Here is a 22269-nt window from a genome sequence, read left to right as displayed (position 1 = left end):
AAAGTTCATTTGAATACATAGATCTTGGAATAAAAATAAAGTTCCACAATTGGATGTGTTTAAAAAAATGTTCCTGTGCTGAGATAATCTTATAAATTTTCCCCTGCTGTCTACTGTGTAATGGATGTGTCTGACCATACAGGGACACAGTCTAATCATACCACATCTCCTGGCAGGGGAGGAAGCAAAAGAGAGTATACAGACAGGACCACAGGTAATTGCAAATGATTCTTTCTTTGAGGTAAAACATTACTTAAAAAAGAATCAGCTGTGATCCCTATGCTGTAATGTCTGTATTCTCTCTTTTGCGTCTCTCAATGCTCAGGAGCTGTGGTATGATCAGACCATGTTCCTGCATGGTCAGACACGGCCATTACACAGTAAACAGCAGGGGCACATTTATAAGATTATCTCAGCACAGGAACATTTTTTTAAAAACACATTCAATTGTGGAACTTTTTTTATTCCAAGATTTTATTCCAACATATTGATTAAAATAAACTTTCTTCATGGGAAAACCCCTTTAAATAGAATTTGACCTGGATATCTGTGTGCTGCAGGTTGCAACTCAGTCTTCTGGGGTAGAAGATCTCCGGGAATTGAGGTGGATACATGTCTCATGGAGGTTGTCATGTAAGCAGGAATTCACCAATGAAGCAGAGTTTCTGCCAGCGTGATTCTGGCTTACTTCCATGGCAGTGGAATTAGGATAGGATCTTTCCTATTTAAAAAAAATCATACTTCGGAGCTACCACAGGAGAAAATTAATTTACTTGGTGTCTGATGACTGATATTTAAATTATATACTTACCCAATAAATATAAGTAATAACCTCCCCTGAGGCCATATTTTTACAATAGTTCTTACATTTCTAATCTCTTCTAACAACCAAAATGTTATCAAGGCACTTATATGATTTTAGCGTGCACCCCTCATGTTGGTGCCTTGAAAGCAGTGGTTTAGCCATTGGGTCTCAGTTGTCACAAGCAGAGGATACCACCCAAACCCCCCTACTCAACACACCACATCTGTAAAACTCTTCCATTTGGACAACTTATCTGCCTTGGCCCTGTGTCAAATTGCCGCCAGTACCAGAACATGGTATGCACTTTACACACCATTTCCAAAGACTGATTGCCATCAGAAATCAGTGATGTGGCCACCAAAGCTAAAGAGAACTTGATGCAGAACCTAGGAGAAAAAATAAATGCTTAGATCTTGTCAGGGATATGTTATATTTTTAGTTCTGGACTAATCTGGTCTGCAAAGGGGGATTTTTAAAAGAATGTAGTTGTCTGATCTGATTTAACGTCTGAATTCATATTTGATTCTGTTCTAGAGTGTGAAAATCTCAGCAAAAAAAGGGTACAATAAAATGGCACAAGGACATAACTGTCAGTCTCCTTTAATCTCTGCTAAATATGGCATTATATTATAGAGGTATTTATCTGTAGAATACCTCCGTAATATGTCATACAATGTAACTACCATATTTTTTTTTACTATTATATGTATATAGAATCCACCAGAGAAAAATGCTGCATGCCATTGCATGGAATTAGGGGAATACACATGTATTGTAGGACCCCATAGAGTGATGTAAAGGCCATTTTACAGCTTCATACAAGTTTAATTGCAGCTAAACCCATGATGCCGGAATCCTCATAAATCACTTTTGTGGACTGTCCCTGGCAATTGTTTGGCGTTTAGTGTCCAAGAGCTCTATGGTCTAGAAATTCCCATTACAGCTGCGTAAGAGGAAAGCATTTTTTTACTAACCTATTATCAGTTTTCTGGTCATTATGATTTAATGGGAATATTTGTGATAATCATATAATATCTATCTAATGCATACTCCACACTATACTAACCAATCTCCATTTTGTTTCAGCAATAAGAGGGGCCGTATCTACCTCCAACCAGCAATTCATCCACCTGAATATTTTGCTTTGTGGATACTTAACAATCTCATTAATATTGGCTGGCTTTTCCTGTGGGACAGGGAGTAAGTATTACTACCATGTTATGTGAGGCCGGTAGTGGAGCGGGAGTCATATTATTGGGAAAATCTATGTTTAGCTATTATTGCTGAAGGTATATAAAGTGATTGCGTCATCTTGATAAATGGGTAAAATTGCAAAGTGCTTATAAAAACAAACAATCTTGCAGTTTACCTCTTATTAAAAATCCCCTCTGTTGTCCACAGTGGTGGGACTTTTTAATTTTATAGTATATTCTCGTTGCCAGGGTTACCAGCCACCACTGCAAGCTATCAGAGGTGGCCAATTTCGTAGGCAAGGAGTGCAAACTGCAGAAGCAAAGCTGTATCTGATTGTAGCATGCGAGAGCTCATGAGCTGTCACATTTCAGGAGTGCACACCCCTGGCAAACAGGAAGCAGAGAGGCAGGGTAGCGGTGTGCTCCTGAAGAAAATAAGAAGATAAGACGAACCCTTTAAAGCGGCATTTATATGTTATGACCTCGATGCAATTTTTCACACAATCACAGCAAAGACTCTTCATTTTGCAGCAATTTCTCTGTACTTTTGTGTTTCTACGATATGATCACAGCAAAAAAAGCAACTTGGAGGCAACATGTGAACGCAGTCCAAACCTTTACCTCAGCTTTATCTAAATTTTTAGGTATAGAGCATTTCCACATAAAAAAGGCGTAATGTTTGTAGATCGAAAGCTAAAGCACTCTCAAAATATGAGAAATAATTAAAGGGCTATTGTTTTTTTTATTCAATTATGACTTCCAGATGAAATCCAATGCCAAGAGATTATTACTTTAAGGCCACGTTCACACGTTCAGTATTTGGTGAGTTTTTTTACATCAGTATTTGTAAGTCAACATCAGGAGTGGAACAATCAGAGGAGAAGTATAATAGAAACACGTCACCACTTCTGTATTTATCACCCACTCCTGGTTTTTCGCTTACAAATACTGATTTAAAATACTGACCAAATACTGAACGAGTGAACATGGCTTTAGGCTAGGCTCATACCAGGCAGATATGCTGCAGATTTTCTCAGTCTGGCTTTGATTGCACACATTGCAAGGCAAAAGATTACTGGATGCCACTTCTACATCACAGCATAGTGCAAGTGAATGGTGTCATATTGCAACCAGCAATGTATCCTGACTGCAACAAGGGTCCCAGGGGACTTAAAACTAACTAATGGGTAAGGTGGACTCTCCTTAAATTACAATACTGCTTGTGTGTTACGACATTGAGGGTATTTTTGACCACTGTGTCTCCACTGGGAGATTCCACATTGGCCCAGTTGGTATACCACGATAACTACCTCATGTATGTCTATGTTTTACCAGCAACTGTGTTACTGACGCGCCCCCTGGGCCATATTCTTTAGGGGAATACCCGGATCAGATGGGGGTTGTAGTCTCCGAGTGGCTGTGACCCGGTCCGTGCCCAGGGTGTCAAGCTCAGAGTATGTGGCAGTCCTACAGATGTTACAAAGTTCGTTATGTCGACTACGCCACCCGTTGGATTGCGGTCACTACGGCCGCCGCTGCAGCAGGGTCCGCTGAGGCTGATGGTGTTGGTGCAGCTTTAGATAGTATAACCCCCAACGGGAGGGGTATGGCCTCAGGGGGTCAGGTGCAGAGGATGGGGGTTGTGGTGGTGCAGCGTGGATGATAATGAAAGACAGAGTCGGGTTGTGCAGTTCAGGGTGTTTACTTACTGCAGATATTCCAGTCACTCCGGCCTTAAGTGACCACCCGAGCCGTGCTGCGTCCACCAGGTCCTGGATTCAGCCAACCCCCAAGCAAGTCCGGAGCGTGTCCCTGAGCCCTCCTTCTTGTCCTTTCTTCTGGCCGTCCCCACCAGGGATCCACCTAGGTCCAGCTCCCTCGGACCTTCTGTTGGGAGACCCTTGGCCTTGGGTTCCCTGACCCTACATGTGGTTTGCCTTCAGGGTAGATGTGGTGGGTGGCCGTGGCAGATCCTGCCCACGGCCTCCGGTCTCTGGCTGAGGTGTGCTTTAGCCCCCACCAGTTTGGGATCCGGTACCCTTTTGCCAACTCTTCACCCTAGGTTTGTATGTGGGTTCTCAGAATTCCTTCTTGTTTCCCCCTCTGGGTCTCTCTTGCTCCACTCTCACTCTCTCTGGGGCTGCTCTGCTCTCTTCCTCTGACTGCTCTGCCAAGACTGATGTCTCTCTGGCTCATCACAGACTGACCCTGATCTTAGATGGTGCCCACCTTAAATACTCCCTCTATGTGTGAGCTCAGGTGACCAGCACCCAATGAGCTCCTATCTTTACCCAGGCTGCTCCCCCTATCTGCCCCTACACTGCTGGGATGTACCACCCCCCTCCCACTCCAGCCAGGAACAGACTCGGTCGTACCTGCACATTTCTAAGTGGGAGTACCGTTGGTCTGTTCCTCGGAAATGGGATGTGTGTAGTGCATGCAGCTTTCTGAGCTCAGTTCCACACTCCATCCTTACCCGGGAGTGGAATATCACACCTCTGGGTTGAGGTGCAATACCCCTGTAGCAGCCGAATCCTCAGGGTGCTACATTCCCCCCTGGTAAATCACAGCACGTCCTCGGGCTGTAAGACAAAAACATCCACAAACATACATTTTTTTTTTCATAAAACATAAACATATAAAACATATAAAACATCATCAGCAGCATAATACTCTTCATATAAAACTTTTCATTATAAACATTCTTGTTTCTTGGTACCTCCGGTCACGGTGCAACTTGTGACCGGGTAAAGTGCGACAGTCTCTTGTAGTAAAAACAACAGTTTCCTATAAAACCGGTAGGGGGCGCTTTAGGAAGCGCAACTATATACAAGGGATATGGCCGCTCTCAGTCCTCGGCCAGGTAATGGGAATAGGGATGACCGCTCTCAGTCCTCGGTCAGAGGGATTAAAGGAAATACGGGTAACAGTTCAATTCTCTGGTCCCAACGGGGACTATATTAGCAGCAACGGTTCACTGTGCCCCGACGGGCAACTATATACAGCTTGTACTCTGCTGTACTTAACGACGACGTCCTCCTGCTCTTTCTTTATGGTTACCTTTAGCTTCAGACCCGTCCGGGTCCGTAGGCTGGGCGAACAGATCTTCTCCCAGATGCGGCACTCTTGGTCTTATGGGCGCGGTGGTGGTGGCGCCCGGGTTGCCCAGGCCTTGCGGCCAGGCCTGGGGCACCTGGAAAGTGAAGGGCACCGTAAGGATGGCGGCGCCCTGGGCTACTTGGCCCTGCGACCAGGCCGGGGGCTCCGCGGAGGTAGGGGGCGCTGTTGGTATTGCGGCGCCCGGGGGTACTAGGCCTTGCGACCAGGCCGATGGTACTTCCTGCTTGGTCACGCTCGGGGTCGAGGCGTATGACGTCACAGGGGTCGCGGCCGCGGCTTCCGGTTGAGGCCTAGTCTGTGGCGGTGATGTTGCGGTTACGGGCACGGCAGGGGGTACTTCGGGCTCTGCGACGGGGAGCTGGGGCAGGTACGCGGTTTCCCGGTTTGGGGTAGAAACGTCCCCTTTACCTGCCTCCTTTCGTTCGGCTCCCTTCTCGGCGCCGTCTCCGGCCTTCAGTCCTCCTGCGCCATCCTCAGAGGCGGTCTGTCTCCTCGTCTCGGGTGGCGTGCTCCGCTGACGAGTCTCGGTCCGCTGGGCCATCTCTCGGCTCCACTCCGCCAACGTCTCTCGTTGCACCCGGGCCATCCTCCGTGTGAGGCCCTCCAGCGCAGTCTGTGCACACTCCCGATCTCGGGGGAGCTGTGCCAAGACCTCCACTAAGCCTAGTGGGGTCGTTGCTTCTAGCAGGCTCCTGACCAACGGGTCGGTGCTGCTCTGCTCTCCTTCCGTTGTCTCCAGCAGGCTCCTGGCCAGCGGGCCGGTGCTGCTCTGCTCTTCTTCCATCTCCGGGTAAGCTTCTTCTGGACTCAGCTCTAGGCTTCTTGTCTCCGGGTGCGCTCTCTCCAGACTGCTCCAGGCGACACCCATCTTTGCTCTCTCCTTCTCAGTCCTCCCACTTCGAGGGCGGTCCCGGGGCCACTTGGTGATTGTCAGCTCCAGGGGCAGTTCTTTCACGCTGACAGACACCTCTAGCATCACAGTCTCTGTTGGTGGGGGCGGTTTCCACTTTTGGCGCCATTTTCGGTCCTGGCCCACGATGGGAGGTGGCCTCTTGCCACCCTCTGGCACGCCCATAATGGCGTCCGCTCTTCCAAGGCGGGAAACCCTTGGAAATGGCGGGAATCGTCTCCCAGTGGCGGGAAACTCTGCAGATGGCGGGAAAAAGCTGTTAATGGCGGACAACCGGCGGGAATCGATCTGTGACGGAGTCCGATGGCGGGGACCCTCCGGAACCGGCAGGAGACTTGTTTTTGAGGTAAACTTGTTCTTTTCTTCAGGCACGCAGTACCCGGGTGTTGCGGGCACGTTATCCTGCCGACTACGCCAAAGTTGACGCGCCCCCTGGGCCATATTCTTTAGGGGAATACCCGGAGCCGGATCAGATGGGGGTTGTAGTCTCCGAGTGGCTGTGACCCGGTCCGTGCCCAGGGTGTCAAGCTCAGAGTATGTGGCAGTCCTACAGATGTTACAAAGTTCGTTATGTCGACTACGCCACCCGTTGGATTGCGGTCACTACGGCCGCCGCTGCAGCAGGGTCCGCTGAGGCTGATGGTGTTGGTGCAGCTTTAGATAGTATAACCCCCAACGGGAGGGGTATGGCCTCAGGGGGTCAGGTGCAGAGGATGGGGGTTGTGGTGGTGCAGCGTGGATGATAATGAAAGACAGAGTCGGGTTGTGCAGTTCAGGGTGTTTACTTACTGCAGATATTCCAGTCACTCCGGCCTTAAGTGACCACCCGAGCCGTGCTGCGTCCACCAGGTCCTGGATTCAGCCAACCCCCAAGCAAGTCCGGAGCGTGTCCCTGAGCCCTCCTTCTTGTCCTTTCTTCTGGCCGTCCCCACCAGGGATCCACCTAGGTCCAGCTCCCTCGGGCCTTCTGTTGGGAGACCCTTGGCCTTGGGTTCCCTGACCCTACATGTGGTTTGCCTTCAGGGTAGATGTGGTGGGTGGCCGTGGCAGATCCTGCCCACGGCCTCCGGTCTCTGGCTGAGGTGTGCTTTAGCCCCCACCAGTTTGGGATCCGGTACCCTTTTGCCAACTCTTCACCCTAGGTTTGTATGTGGGTTCTCAGAGTTCCTTCTTGTTTCCCCCTCTGGGTCTCTCTTGCTCCACTCTCACTCTCTCTGGGGCTGCTCTGCTCTCTTCCTCTGACTGCTCTGCCAAGACTGATGTCTCTCTGGCTCCTCACAGACTGACCCTGATCTTAGATGGTGCCCACCTTAAATACTCCCTCTATGTGTGAGCTCAGGTGACCAGCACCCAATGAGCTCCTATCTTTACCCAGGCTGCTCCCCCTATCTGCCCCTACACTGCTGGGATGTACCACCCCCCTCCCACTCCAGCCAGGAACAGACTCGGTCGTACCTGCACATTTCTAAGTGGGAGTACCGTTGGTCTGTTCCTCGGAAATGGGATGTGTGTAGTGCATGCAGCTTTCTGAGCTCAGTTCCACACTCCATCCTTACCCGGGAGTGGAATATCACACCTCTGGGTTGAGGTGCAATACCCCTGTAGCAGCCGAATCCTCAGGGTGCTACATTACCTGTCTGTCTTTTTTTATACTATGCAATGAATTATTCTCTTACTAGCTTTTGTAATAAATAAAATATGCTTTGTTGATCCATGCACTGTGTATTACAGTTGACTAAAAAATTTGTGCTGCCCTATTCCGGCATCTAGTCTGGTCCTCCATGGCAGCCGGACCAGGACAGTCCTCCAGTATCCTCGGCACCGGAATCCTGGGCGCCTCTTACTTTTTTAGGTCCCACAACTGTCATAATGTGTGTTGCAATGCGACATAATGACATCCTAGGAAGTGCAAGAGCTGCCCAGGATGCCAATATTAGGACTCCCGCCTATCTGATATTGATGACCTGTCCTAAATATAGGTCATGGATATGTCAGTCTAGGACAAGTATATGTTACTGGGTTATCAAAACTTCCTAATTTCCTTCAACTTTTTTTTCACAGGCTCCTTATATATGCGAATGTCTTCTTAGCTTTAATACCAATAACCATCTTCCTAATGCTTCACATGTCATACAGAAATTGTTACCGGTACGCAGATTGGATGTCACAAAATCAGCATTTCGATCTGTGGTGCATCAGAATATTGGTAAGCATACCTAAAAGGAATGTCTGCAGCTTCAGTTGAAAAGCTTTATATTGTCAGTATATTAGAATACCTAATCAACCAATGGTACGAATATTGTATTACAGTAAGGCCACGGCCCCACTATCAGTATTTGGTCAGTATTCGGTCATTATTTTTTCTCAGGAATAGGAGCCAAAACCAAGTGAGGAACAATCAAAGAAAAGGTATAATAGAAACAAGTCACCAATTCTGCATTTATCACCCACTCCTGGTTTTGGCTGCCACTCCTGAGAAAAAATACTGACCAAATACTGATAGTGGGGCCGTGGCCTAATTGTCTAAGATTAGAAAAATATGGCAGCATGTGTATCAGAGGTGGACTGAGACAGAAGAAGGCCTCTTTGCAAGAACAGTATGTGGGTCCATTAGAGTCTGGTAGTTCATCATTTGGAGGTCAAAGTGGACCCTTTATCTTTTGGGTCTCTGTGTGGCTGCACAGGCTACAAAAATAGTATGTACGCCCCTGATGTGTATAGTGTTGAAACTCAACCTCATGCACTTCAAGTGAGCTAAGCTGATAGGACAAGAGGCCCCCTGTGCTCTGCCACGGACAACTGTATCAGCATGCTCAGGACACAGATAAAATTGAATAGTATGGCAGAGCAGAGGGCCGTCCATGCCCCCCCACACCAAGGCTGTGTCAAAGGTGGGAGTGATGAAGTGATGTAATCCCGCTTGCTTGTGTCGTATTCATATTTTATCAGTTTGCCTATATAAAGCTCTAACATTTTTTAGAACTTTTTTAATGTGGCTAGGCTTCCTCGGTGTGCGTGGCAGCTCCGCTATACAGCTTCCATGACACAGTTGCCCTTTTGCCCTGCAAAGCTGCTCAGATTGTGCTGCCATTGACTGTATTGAATTTTTTTGTAATGAATATTGGAAATTGTATTATTGGAAAATACTGCTTATGTTTTTTTATCTGTAAGGTCACGTTCACACCTGTGCTTTTGAAATCCATTTATCTTTTCCTTTCTAAGCCACCATAATGGAAATCAGACGGATCACCTTCTGGTGCCGTTTGCATTCGCTATGTAACAGTTAAGTACCGTGCATGAATTATGTTTCTTTGTTCATAGAATAGAGTAACAGAATTAAAAAACGCAAGTGTGAACAGAGTCTGATTAGGATGTCACACAGAACAAAACATGCAGGAAAACTTCCCCTTTCTATAGAGGGAAGGTGCAGAAATTGTATCATCAATTCAGTTGTTTTAGGACAAAAAATCTAACATCCTGAAAGCTGAATGTGCATCACATAAAACATATCTGGCTATTTCAGCAATTCTTTACAAAACATATTAGAATGGGGTTGTGGATATGATCATGTATTAAAGAGGTTGTCTGGTCCTAAGTTATAAGTCTGCAGTCACAGGAGTGAGTGATATGCATACTCCCAGCCACATTCCGACTAGATGGGTGCTAGATACACTTGCATTTAGCAAAGCCGGAAACAGTCTAGTCAGAATGTGGCTAGGAGTATGCATATCACATAATTGCGGTCACAAGACTGCCCATTCCCAGCACCGGAGAATCATCAAAGCACGAATTGTGCACGATATGAGTATTCACAAATCTGCAGTCACATTCAGAGACTGCAGACATGTAGTGAAGATCGGAGAATCCCTTTAAGAAGATTAGGGAATTTCTATATGGCGATGTCCTACTTCTTGCCAGTCATGCTGAACCTTGGCTGTTATGGCCTGTAGCTTGCGCTGTGGGGAACTATTACCATTAAACACTATGGCCATAATTCATCATAGTAATTATGCCTGGCGTAAATCGCTTTAAAAAGTTGCAAAATTTTTATGCAGTGCTGAGTTGCACAAAAATGTTGTGACTTTTGAGGTTTCACACCAGTTAGCCATTTCGCCAGAGCTGGGATGGGACGGGGGTGTGATGCCATCGCTTGGGAAATTCATGACTAGCTGTGGTGTTCCTTATGATGGAAATCTTACTCCAGTCTCTGACTAATGTGAGATTTGTGACAAGGCGCACAGAGTTGGCAACTTGCATATTTTGGCCAACATAACGTCCAATACCTCGTGTGTTTCATACATCTTTTTCAATTGCTCATTTTTCATATTTTTCAGGATGCAGCCAGACCCTTTATTATTGACTTGGGTAATTGCGGTGTGGGGTGTGGGGTGCACCTACATAGTGGTGGGCAGCCCGCCTGATCCAACAGTATGGGTGTCACAAATAGGCTGTAAGCCGGATACTGTGCACTACACATATCTGGGTGACTGGTGCCCTATACAAGCCTTATTCGTGTGCATTTATAATATTAGGAAACCACCTCTCCATGAATGGTAGATGTGTGACTGGCTGTTTTACCAGTATTTTGCATCTGTTTTGCCTCCGTCTTTATCGTGAGGGCCTGCTCCATCCTGTAATGCATTATTATGACATGGTGTTGGTAAATATGGCTGACTTTCTTCTGTGCCGTTTTTTGAATCTCATGTCCTTTTCAGTGAGTTGTTTGAAATTACAGGTGCATCTCACTAAATTAGAATATCATCAGAAAGTTAATTTATTTCAGTTCTTCAATACAAAAAGTGAATTTAATATATTATATGGAGTCATTACAAACAGAGTGATCTATTTCAAGTGTTTATTTCTGTTAATGTTGATGATGATGGCTTACAGCCAATGAAAACACAACTGTCATTATCTCAGTAAACGAAAATAATTAACAAAAAACGCCTACAAAGGCTTCCTAAGCATTTAAAAAGGTCCCTTAGTCTATTTCAGTAGGCTCCACAATCATGGGGAAGACTGCTGACTTGACAGATGTCCAGAAGGCAGTCATTGACGCACTCCACAAGGTCCCAGAATTCCAATTTTCATTTGGAAATCAAGGTCCCAGAGTCTGGAGGAAGAGTGGATAGGCCACAATCCAAGCTGCTTGAGGTCTAGTGTGAAGTTTCCACAATCAGTGATGGTTTGGGGAGCCATGTCATCAGCTGGTGTAGGTCCACTGTGCTTTATCAAGACCAAAGTCAGAGCAGCCGTCTACCAGGAAATTTTAGAGCACTTCATGCTGCCTTCTGCCGACAAGCTTTTTAGAGATGGAAATTTCATTTTCCAGCCGGACGTGGCACCTGTCCACACTGCCAAAAGTACCAATACCTGGTTTACAAACAACAGTATCACTGTGCTTGATTGGCCAGCAAACTCGCCTGACCTTAACCCCTTAGAGAATCTATAGGGTATTGTCAAGAGGAAGATGAGACACCAGACCCAACAATGGAGACAAGCTGAAGGCTGCTATCAAAGCAACCTGGGCTTCCATAACACCTCAGCAGTGCCACAGGCTGATCGCCTCCACGCCACGCCACATTGATTAAGTAATTGATGCAAAAGCAGCCCCGACCAAGTATTGAGGGCATTTACTGAACATACATTTCAGTAGGCCAACATTTCGGATTTTAAAAACATTTTTCCAGCTGTTATAAAGTATTCTAATTTACTGAGATAATGACTTTTGTGTTTTCATTGGCTGTAAGCCATAATCCTCAACATTAACAGAAATAAACACTTGAAATAGATCACGCTGTTTGTAATGACTCTATATAATATATGAGTTTCACTTTTTGTGTTGAAGAACTGAAATAAATTAACTTTTTGATGATATTCTAATTGAGTGAAATGCACCTGTATATGGCAATTTTATCATTGGATATACCATTATACATAGACTGATTTTTACGACAGACTAAATTATTTGGGAGCAGGTCTATATATTCACATAAGCAATTTTCATTGTTAGGTAACATCCAGTAACAGGTCACTGCTGAGCTGTATCTCATACTATCAAGTCTCCTAAAATTTGCCAAAATATTGCAAATCTTGAACAGTTACTCCGCTTTGTACCTCTTTGAACATTACAGTACTCGCATTTATTTATCATTACGCTCCTGAATATAAAACAGTTCCTAGAGTTTGTGTTTGTTTTACTTTGGATAATGCCTTAGATTTGCTCTTACCAGCAAAAAAGACTACTATAGAAATCTGATGTGACTGTTGTGATATTTGCTCACAAATACTACTGTGATTTCAGCCCAGTTGAATGGTTTTAAACAGATCTGGAATTGAATATAATAAATGTGACTAGTACAAATAGTAACTATAGAAAGTTATCTTGCACCACCTGCTGGTTATCTGTGGCACTGCACTGCTTTGATGCAATCTTGTATTTTTGATGAGTGAAAGAGAGTTAAATGGATGTGTCCACCTGTACTTACAGCAGGTATGATCACTCCTATACTTTGGGCAGGCTAATAAACTGCTCTGGCTCTTTATATGACTGTAGTCATAAAGAATTAACCTGTCCTAGACTTGTCAGAGGATATACAATGACTTGTGTCTGTTTCCTAGGTACATAATGGATTAGCTACATATGCCACATGGACTTCCATTGCTACACTTGTCAACTTTGGCATTGTACTGAAATATAACGTTAGCCGTATAGATGACCCATACGTCAGCAGCGTGGTTCTCGGCCTTATTTTGTTTGCTCTCTTATTCTGGTAAGTTCTGATTACATTTTCATTGAGTGCAAGTTATTATTATTATTAATCATTATTATACCGCCATTTATTCCATGGCGCTTTACATGTGAAAAAGGGGGTATACATAGCAAAAGCATTTACATAATCTTAACAAAAAACGAGGGCTCACAATCTACAAGGGATGGGTGTGGATACAGTAGGTGGGGGTAAAGGAGGTCATGCAGTAATGTGGTGGAGCGGTGGTTACTGCAGGTTGTAGGCTTGTCGGAAGAGGTAGGTCTTCAGGTTTCTTTTGAAGGCTTCCACGGTAGGCGAGAGTCTGATGTGTTGGGGTAGAGAGTTCCAGAGTAGGGGGGATGCGCAGGAGAAATCTTGCATGCGATTGTGGGAAGAGGAAATAAGAGGGGAGTAGAGCAGGAGATCTTGTGAGGATCGGAGGTTGCGTACAGGTAGGTACCGGGAGACTAGATCACAGATGTACGGAGGAGACAGGTTGTAGATGGCTTTGTATGCCATGGTTAGCGTTTTGAACTTGAGTGTCTGGGCAATGGGGAGCCAGTAAAGGGATTGACAGAGGGGAGAGGCCAGGGAATAGCAGGGGGACAGGTGGATTAGTCAAGCAGCAGAGTTTAGGATAGATTGGAGGGGCGCGAGATTGTTGGAAGGGAGGCCACAGAGCAGGAGGTTGCAGTAGTCAAGGCAGGAGATGATGAGGGCATGCACTAGAGATGAGCGGTGTTCGACTAGAACTGTTCGCCAATCTCAAATTCGAGCTGTTTTGGGCGGTGTTCGAGTTGTTCGACGAACCCGAACGATTTGCAAAAAATTCGGCTGTTCGAGGTTATGTTCGATAACTGTTCCTGCACCAAAAGCGTGTCCTGCATGTCTGGCGCTATTTAGAGCACCAATCATGCAGGGATTGTCTGCCACTCACTGTAATGCCACAGCCATGGTGGTTGTGGCATTACAGTGATTGCCCAAATCGATGGGAACAGTGCTCACAGTGAAACATGAAAAGCCGGCAATTCAGCAGCGGCATACGGCATACACCGGTACCCGACAATTTAGAACAGAAAGAATAGAGAATCACACATAGATTAGATAGATAGAAACATGTCAGTCACATATATAAGAAGTACAGTGACAGTGTTGATTACTGTACTTGTCATTCAGTGTAAAGGATTTATTAAAAAAAATATTAGTGTTTTCATGCACCGTCTCTTTAAAAAAGCCGGCCGGCAATTCAGCAGCGGTACCCGACAATTTAGAATAGAAGGAATAGAGAATCACACATAGATTAGATAGATAGAAACATGTCAGTCACATATATATGAAGTACAGTGACAGTGTTGATTACTGTACTTGTCATTTAGTGTTAAAATAAAGGATTTATTTAAAAAAAAATTGGCGTGGGGTTCCCCATAATTTCAGGCTCTAGCGGAGGTTAAGCAGATGGCTGGGGCAGATGTTTGAAGCCAGGGAAGGGGTAATACCCACGGAGCTTCCCAGGCTACTAATATCAGCCCCCAGCTGAATGCCTAGCCTTTACTAGCTATTAAAATGGGGGACCGTCCAAAAAATTGACGTGGGGTCCCCCCTATTTTAATAGCTAGCAAAGGCTAGGCAGACAGCTGGGGGCTGATATTAATAGCCCAGGAAGGGTGCCATGAATATTGGCCCCCTCCCAGGCTAGAAGCACCAGCCGTCAGCCGCCCCAGAAATGGCGCATCCATAGGATGCGCCAATTCTGGCACTTAGACTCGCTCTTCCCACTGCCCTGTAGCGGTGGCAGTGGGGTAATAGGGCTGGGGTTGATGTCAGCTTATAATGCCAGCTGACATCAAGCCCAGGTTAGTAATGGAGAGGCGTCTATAAGACACCCCCATTACTAACCCCATAGTGAAAGTTAAAAAAAACACAAACACCCAGAATAAAGTCCTTTAATTGAAATAAACACACAATTCTTTATTGCTCTAAATTAAACCATACTTACAATCACGCCCATTCCAGCTGAAGCCAAAGATCCCCTGCAGTAAAAGAAAAATAATAAAGCAACATAATCCTTACCTTTCCATGGTTCCCACGACAGCTTCAGCTCTGCTACAACGAGTTGACAGGCTGGACCGCAGCAGAAAGCTGCCATACAGCCTGTCATCCCGCAGACACTGAGAAGCGCAGGCTTCCTTGCGCTCCTCAGCGTCTCCCTGTGACGGCATCCAGATGAGCCGAGTTCATGTCCAATGAACTCGGCTCACCTCATGTACGTCACTGACAGCGTGGGAAAATTCTCACGCTGAAGCGCTGAGTGCAGGAGAATTCTCCCACGCTGTCAGTGACGTGCATGAGGTGAGCTCATGTCCAATGAACTCAGCTCACCTCATGCACGTCACTGACAGCGTGGGAAAATTCTCCTGCACTCAGCGCTTCAGCGTGAGAATTTTCCCACCCTGTCAGTGACGTGCATGAGGTGAGCTGAGTTCATTGGACATGAGCTCACCTCATGCACGTCACTGACAGCGTGGGAGAATTCTCACGCTGAAGCGCTGAGTGCAGGAGAATTTTCCCACGCTGTCAGTGACGTGCATGAGGTGAGCTCATGTCCAATGAACTCAGCTCACCTCATACACGTCACTGACAGCGTGGGAAAATTCTCCTGCACTCAGCGCTTCAGCGTGAGAATTTTCCCACCCTGTCAGTGACGTGCATGAGGTGAGCTGAGTTCATTGGACATGAGCTCACCTCATGCACGTCACTGACAGCGTGGGAGAATTCTCACGCTGAAGCGCTGAGTGCAGGAGAATTTTCCCACGCTGTCAGTGACGTGCATGAGGTGAGCCGAGTTCATTGGACATTAACTCGGCTCATCTGGATGCCGTCACAGAGAGACACTTTGGAGCGCAAGCAAGCCTGCGCTTCTTAGTGTCTGCGGGATGACAGGCTGGATGGCAGCGTTCTGCTGCGGTCCAGCCTGTCATCTCGATGTAGCAGAGCTGAAGCTGTCGTGGGAACCATGGAAAGGTAAGGATGATGTTGCTTTATTATTTTTCTTTTATTTCATGAGATCGTTGGCTTCAGCTGGAATGGGCGTGACGGTAAGTATGGTTTAATTTAGAACAATAAAGAATTGTGTGTTTATTTCAATTAAAGGACTTTTTTCTGGGTGTTGTGTTTTTTTAAAATACTTTACTAGAAATTCATGGTGGTCATGTCTAATATTGGCGTGACTCCATGAATTTCGGGCTTAGGGCCAGCTGATAATGTCAAGCTGGCCCTAACCCCTTTATTACCCAGTGAGCCACCACACCAGGGCCCTGGATGAGTTGGGTACAGCGCCAGAAGATGGCGCTTCTATGAACATGCCATTTTCCGGGGTGGCTGCGGACTGCACTTTGCAGCGGGTGTGGCCCAGAAAGCTTGGGCCTCCCTGCACTGCGGATTCCAGCCCCCAGCTTCCTAGTTGTACCTGGCTGGACACATAAACAGGGCAAAGCCCCACGTCAATTTTCTTTAAATTATTTCATGAAATAATTAAGAAAAAAAGGGCTTCCCTATATTGTTGTGTCCGGCCAGGTACAAATAGGCAGCTGGTGGTTGGGGGCAGCCCGTTCCTGCCTGCTGTACCTGGCTGGACCCAAATATAGTGCGAAGCTCCACGTCAATTTTTTAAAAATTATTTCATGAAATAATTAAGAAAAAAGGGCTTCCCCATGTTGTTGTGTCCGGCCAGGTACAAATAGGCAGCTGGTGGTTGGGGGCAGCCCGTTCCTGCCTGCTGTACCTGACTGGACACAAATATAGTGCGAAGCCCCACGTCAATTTTTTTTAATTATTTCATGAATTTCCTGAAATAATTTAAAAAAATTGAAGTGGGGCTTTGCACTATATTTGTGTCCAGTCAGGTACAGCAGGCAGGAACAGGCTGCCCCCAACCACCAGCTGCTTATTTGTACCTGGCCGGACAAAACAATATAGGGAAGGTCTTTTTTTCTTAATTATTTCATGAATTTCATGAAATAATTAAAAAAAAAATACGTGGGGCTTCGCCCTATTTTTGTGCCCAGCCAGGTACAACTAGGCAGCTGGGGGCTGGAATCTGCAGCGCAGGGAGGCCCAAGCTTTCTGGGCCCCCCCACCCCCGCTGCAAATTGCAGTCCGCAGCCACCCCGGAAAATGGCGCGTTCATAGAAGCGCCATCTTCTGGCGCTGTACCCAACTCATCCATGGCCCTGGTGCAGTGGCTCACTGGGTAATAAAGGGGTTAGGGCCAGCTTGGTATTATCAGCTGGCCCTAAGCCCAAAATTCATGGGGTCACGCCAATATTAGACATGACCGCCATGAATTTCTAGTAAAGTATTTAAAAAAAACACAACACCCAGAATAAAGTCCTTTAATTGAAATAAACACACAATTCTTTATTGTTCTAAATTAAACCATACTCACCATCACGCCCATTCCAGCTGAAGCCAACGATCTCCTGCAATAAAAGAAAAATAATAAACCAACATCATCCTTACCTTTCCATGGTTCCCACGACAGCTTCAGCTCTGCTACATCGAGATGACAGGCTGGACCGCAGCAGAACGCTGCCATCCAGCCTGTCATCCCGCAGACACGGAGAAGCACAGGCTTGCTTGCGCTCCTCAGTGTCTCGCTGTGACGGCATCCAGATGAGCCGAGGTCATGTCCAATGAACTCGGCTCACCTCATGCACGTCACTGACAGCGTGGGAAAATTCTCCTGCACTCAGCGCTTCAGCGTGAGAATTCTCCCACGCTGTCAGTGACGTACATGAGGTGAGCTGAGATCATTGGACATGACCTCACCTCATGCACGTCACTGACAGCGTGGGAGAATTTTCACGCTGAAGCGCTGAGTGCAGGAGAATTTTCCCACGCTGTCAGTGACGTGCATGAGGTGAGCCGAGTTCATTGGACATGACCTCGGCTCATCTGGATGCCGTCACAGCCTGACACTGAGGAGCGCAAGCAAGCCTGCGCTTCTCAGTGTCTGCGGGATGACAGGCTGGATGGCAGCGTTCTGCTGCGGTCCAGCCTGTCATCTCGATGTAGCAGAGCTGGAGCCGTCCTGGGAACCATGGAAAGGTAAGGATTATGTTGCTTTATTACTTTACTTTTATTGCAGGAGATCGTTGGCTTCAGCTGGAATGGGCTTGACGGTAAGTAGAGTTTAATTTAGAACATTAAAGAATTGTGTCTTTATTTCAATTAAAGGACTTTATTCTGGGTGTTTGTGTTTTTTTTAACTTTCACTATGGGGTTAGTAATGGGGGCGTCTCATAGACGCCTCTCCATTACTAACCTGGGCTTGATGTCAGCTGGCATTATAAGCTGACATCAACCCCAGCCCTATTACCCCACTGCCACCGCTACAGGGCAGTGGGAAGAGCGAGTCTAAGTGCCAGAATTGGCGCATCCTATGGATGCGCCATTTCTGGGGCGGCTGACGGCTGGTGTTTCTAGCCTGGGAGGGGGCCAATATTCATGGCACCCTTCCTGGGCTATTAATATCAGCCCCCAGCTGTCTGCCTAGCCTTTGCTAGCTATTAAAATAGGGGGGACAGCACATCATTTTTTGGGGGGGGTCCCCCATTTTAATAGCTAGTAAAGGCTAGGTATTCAGCTGGGGGCTGATATTAGTAGCCTGGGAAGTTCCATGGGTATTACCCCCTTCCCAGGCTTCAAACATCTGCCCCAGCCGTCTGCTTAACCTCCGCTAGAGACTAAAATTACGGGGAACCCCACGCCAATTTTTTTTTAAATAAATCCTTTATTTTAACACTAAATGACAAGTACAGTAACAAACACTATCACTGTACTTCTTATATATGTGACTGACATGTTTCTATCTATCTAATCTATGTGTGATGCTCTATTTTTCTGTTCTAAATTGTCGGGTACAGATGCTGAATTGCCGGCCGGCTTTTTTAAAGAGACGGTGCATGAAAACACTATTATTTTTTTAAATAAATCCTTTACACTAAATGACAAGTACAGTAACCAACACTGTCACTGTACTTATTATATATGTGACTGACATGTTTCTATCTATCTAATCTATGTGTGAAGCTCTATTCTTTCTGTTCTAAATTGTCGGGTACCGCTGCTGAATTGCCGGCCGGCTTTTTTAAAGAGACGGTGCATGAAAACACTAATATTTTTTTTAATAAATCCTTTACACTAAATGACAAGTACAGTAACCAACACTGTCACTGTAATTCTTATATATGTGACTGACATGTTTCTATCTATCTAATCTATGTGTGATGCTCTATTCCTTCTTGTCTAAATTGTCGGGTACCGGTGTATGCCGCTGCTGAATTTGCCGGCCGGCTTTTTTAAAGAGAGTGTCTTCTGAGCAGTTTGTCAGCTTTTGGACACCTTTGAAGGTGTTTTCTATGTGTTTCTATGTGTTTTTGTTTGCCTGCCATTGGTTTTAACGGTGTTCGACAGTGTTCTAAGGTGTTCGACGAACAGTTCCTCGAACATCCCGGTGTTCGACGAACCGAACCGAACCCGAACACTACGGGGGTGGCTCAACACTAGCATGCACTAGTGTTTTTGCAGAGTCTTTGCTGAGGAATGTGCGCATCCGGGAGATATTTTTGAGTTGGAGTCGGAAGGAAGTGGAAAGGGCTTGGTATGTGGTTTGAAGGAGAGATCAGAGTCCAGGGTTACCCCAAGGCAGTGGGACTGGGGAGAGTGAATAGCCATTGACGTTAATGCATAGGTCAGATGGGGAATATGAATGACAGGGTGGAAAGATGATGAATTCTGTTTTATCCATAAGTTTTAGAAATCTGGCAGAGAAGAAGGATGAGATGGCGGACAGACATTGTGGGATTTTGGTTATTAGGGAGGAGATATCGGGTCCAGAGAGGTAGATCTGTGTGTCATCAGCATAGAGGTGATACAGAAAGCCGTGAGACTCTATGAGCTGTCCCAGGCCAAAGGTATAGATGGAGAAGAGCAGAGGTCCTAGAACTGAACCTTGGGGGACACCGACAGATAGGGGGCGAGATGAGGAGGTGGTGCGTGAGTGGGAGACGCTAAATGTCCTGTCTGTTAGGTATGAGGAGATCCAAGATAAGGCCAAGTCCGTGATGCCAAGAGATGAGAGAATCTGTAGTAAGAGGGAATGGTCGACTGTGTCGAAGGCAGATGACAGGTCCAGAAGGAGGAGGATGGAGTAGTGTCGCTTGGATTTGGCTGTTAGTAGGTCGTTGATGACTTTGGTCAGGGCAGTTTCAGTCGAGTGATGTGGTCGGAAGCCAGATTGTAAGCAGTCAAAGAGGGAACATGAGAGATGGGAGGACAGTTCAAGGTGGACATGTTGTTCTAGTAGTTTGGAGGCATAGGGGAGAAGTGATATGGGGCGGTAGCTAGTCAGAGAGGATGGGTCAAGGGAGGGCTTTTTGAGGCTGGGTGTGATTGAGGCATGTTTGAAACATGAGAAGACACCGGTTGTTAGTGACAGGTTGAAGAGGTAGGTTAGGGTTGGGATTAAGACTATGGTAAGGTTAAGGATGAGGTGGGATGGGATTGGGTCAAGTTCGCAGGTGGTGAGGTGTGATTTGGAGAGTAAAGAGGAGACTTGACCTTCTGTAATGGTGGAGAAGTGGGGTTTGGAGGAGGAAAGTTGAGTAGATATGAGGAGGGGTTGTGGGGACTTTAGGCAAAAGATTTGTCTGATTGTGTCAATCTTCTGCTTGAAGAATGAGGCACAGTTTTTGGCTGAGATGAGAGAAGAGGGAGGAGGCGCTGGGGGACGAAGGAGAGAATTGAAAGTGTTGAATAGCTGTTTAGGGTTGTGGGATAGGGACGATATGAGAAGTATGTTTGTTTTGCTGCAGTGAGTGTGGACTTGAAAATAGTGAGGGATTGTTTGAATGCGATGAAGTGCTCGATGGAGTGAGACCTTTTCCATCTCCGCTCCGCAATCCTGGAGGCCCATTGCAGTTCTTTAGTAAGGTTGGTGTGCCAGGATTGCCTTTTGATTGTGCGAGCTTTGGTATGTGTGAGAGGGGCGATCGAGTCGAGAGCGGCAGCTATTGTGGTGTTATATAAAGCAGCAGCAACATCTGCGTCATGTATGTGTAAAGAATTTATGTCTGTAAGAGGGAGGAGGGATTCAGAAAGTGAGTGTAGGTCAAGATGTTTGAGGTTTCTGCGAGGGTGTGTAAGTTTGTGGAATGGGGATTGTGGACCGGGAGAGGAGAGGGTAGAGAATGTGAAGAGGTTGTGGTCAGAGAGAGGGAGAGGTGAGTCAGAGAGGTTAGATAGGGAACTGAGGCGGGTGAAGATGATGTCCAGTGTGTGGCCATCTTTATAAGTAGCTGCAGAAGACCTTTGAGCAAGGCCGAAGGAGGAAGTGAGGGATAGGAACTTAGAGACAGATGAGTGGGAAGTGTCAATGGGAATGTTGAAGTCACCCATTATGATAGTGGGGATGTCAGCGGAAAGGAAGTGAAGCAGCCAGGTGGTGAAGTGGTCTAAGAAAGTGGTGGCTAGCCCTGGGGGTCAGTAAATGACGGCCAGTTGGAGGTCAGAGGGGGAATAGATGCGCACACAGTGCACCTCAAAAGAGGGGAGTGTAACGGAGGGTGTCAGTGGGATTTGAGTGAAGGCGCAGGTATCTGACAGGAGAAAACCTATGCCTCCACCATGTTTGCAGTTGGGGCGGGGGGTGTGGGAAAGGTGGAATCCGCCATACGAAAGTGCAGCTGGGGAGGCTGTGTCAGAGGGGGTGAGCCAGGTTTCGGTGATGGCGAGGAAGGAAAGTTTGTTAGTAATGAAAAGGTCGTGGATGTAGGAAAGTTTGTTGCAGACGGAGCGAGCGTTCCATAGAGCTCCTGTTAGTGCAACTGAGGAAGTGGGGATTAGTTGGATGGGTATGAGATTAGAAGGGTTGCGACAGTTTGTGGAAGGTCGTGGATAGGAGGTAGAAGTGACTGTGGGTATATGGCGAGGAGGACCAGGATTTGGAGAGATATCTCCAGCAGTGAGGAGGAGCAGAGAAAATGTTAGCAGGTAGGAGCAGGAGAGAGCATGAGGTGGCTGTCTGTGTTTGAAGATACAGGATTGAATGTTGAGGAATAATTCTGAGGAGGAGGTGAAATGAATGGGGAGGATGGAGGGAGAGATGAAGAGTTCCTTACTAGGTGTAGGGATTTGAGGGGTTACTAGAAATTGGAGGACTATAGGGGAAAAAGTGAAAGCTAACAGAAACATAGTTAAAAGAGAATAAGTGGTCAAAGTGTTGGTTACCTGACTCCTGCCCTGACTAACTGCCTCTGAAATAACTGCCACTTATCTCCAAAGCCACTTTGCACAAGAAGATGCGTGCACAACCCAGCACGCGTGCACCCCTTAAGGAGCTTCTAAATGTATAGGGCACACTAAACTATCAGGTGAGGGGCGTTGTGGGAGCTGCTTGTGGCTAAATTAGCAGCTGCTCACATAACCAGG

The 22269-nt window shown here is 46.5% G+C and overlaps 1 protein-coding gene across 1 annotated transcript in view; it reads left to right on the top strand.

Annotated features, from left to right (window-relative positions):
• The window catches only part of LOC141264405 (uncharacterized), a 52638-nt gene that overhangs the window by 4031 nt on the left and 26338 nt on the right, over window positions 1-22269 (top strand). Inside the window, exons 3-5 of the mRNA XM_073676697.1 lie at window positions 1892-2005; window positions 8090-8234; window positions 12650-12801. Of these exons, the coding sequence (XP_073532798.1) occupies window positions 1892-2005; window positions 8090-8234; window positions 12650-12801 (411 nt within the window). The remainder of the gene's footprint in view (window positions 1-1891; window positions 2006-8089; window positions 8235-12649; window positions 12802-22269) is intronic.

This window comes from Phyllobates terribilis, unplaced genomic scaffold (genome assembly GCF_046119375.1).
Source record: "Phyllobates terribilis strain yellow unplaced genomic scaffold, ASM4611937v1 Scaffold_4__5_contigs__length_816908805, whole genome shotgun sequence".
NCBI lineage: Eukaryota > Metazoa > Chordata > Amphibia > Anura > Dendrobatidae > Phyllobates > Phyllobates terribilis.
The sequence above is the reverse complement of the archived record's forward strand: the minus strand, read 5'-3'. Positions and strand labels throughout refer to the sequence as shown.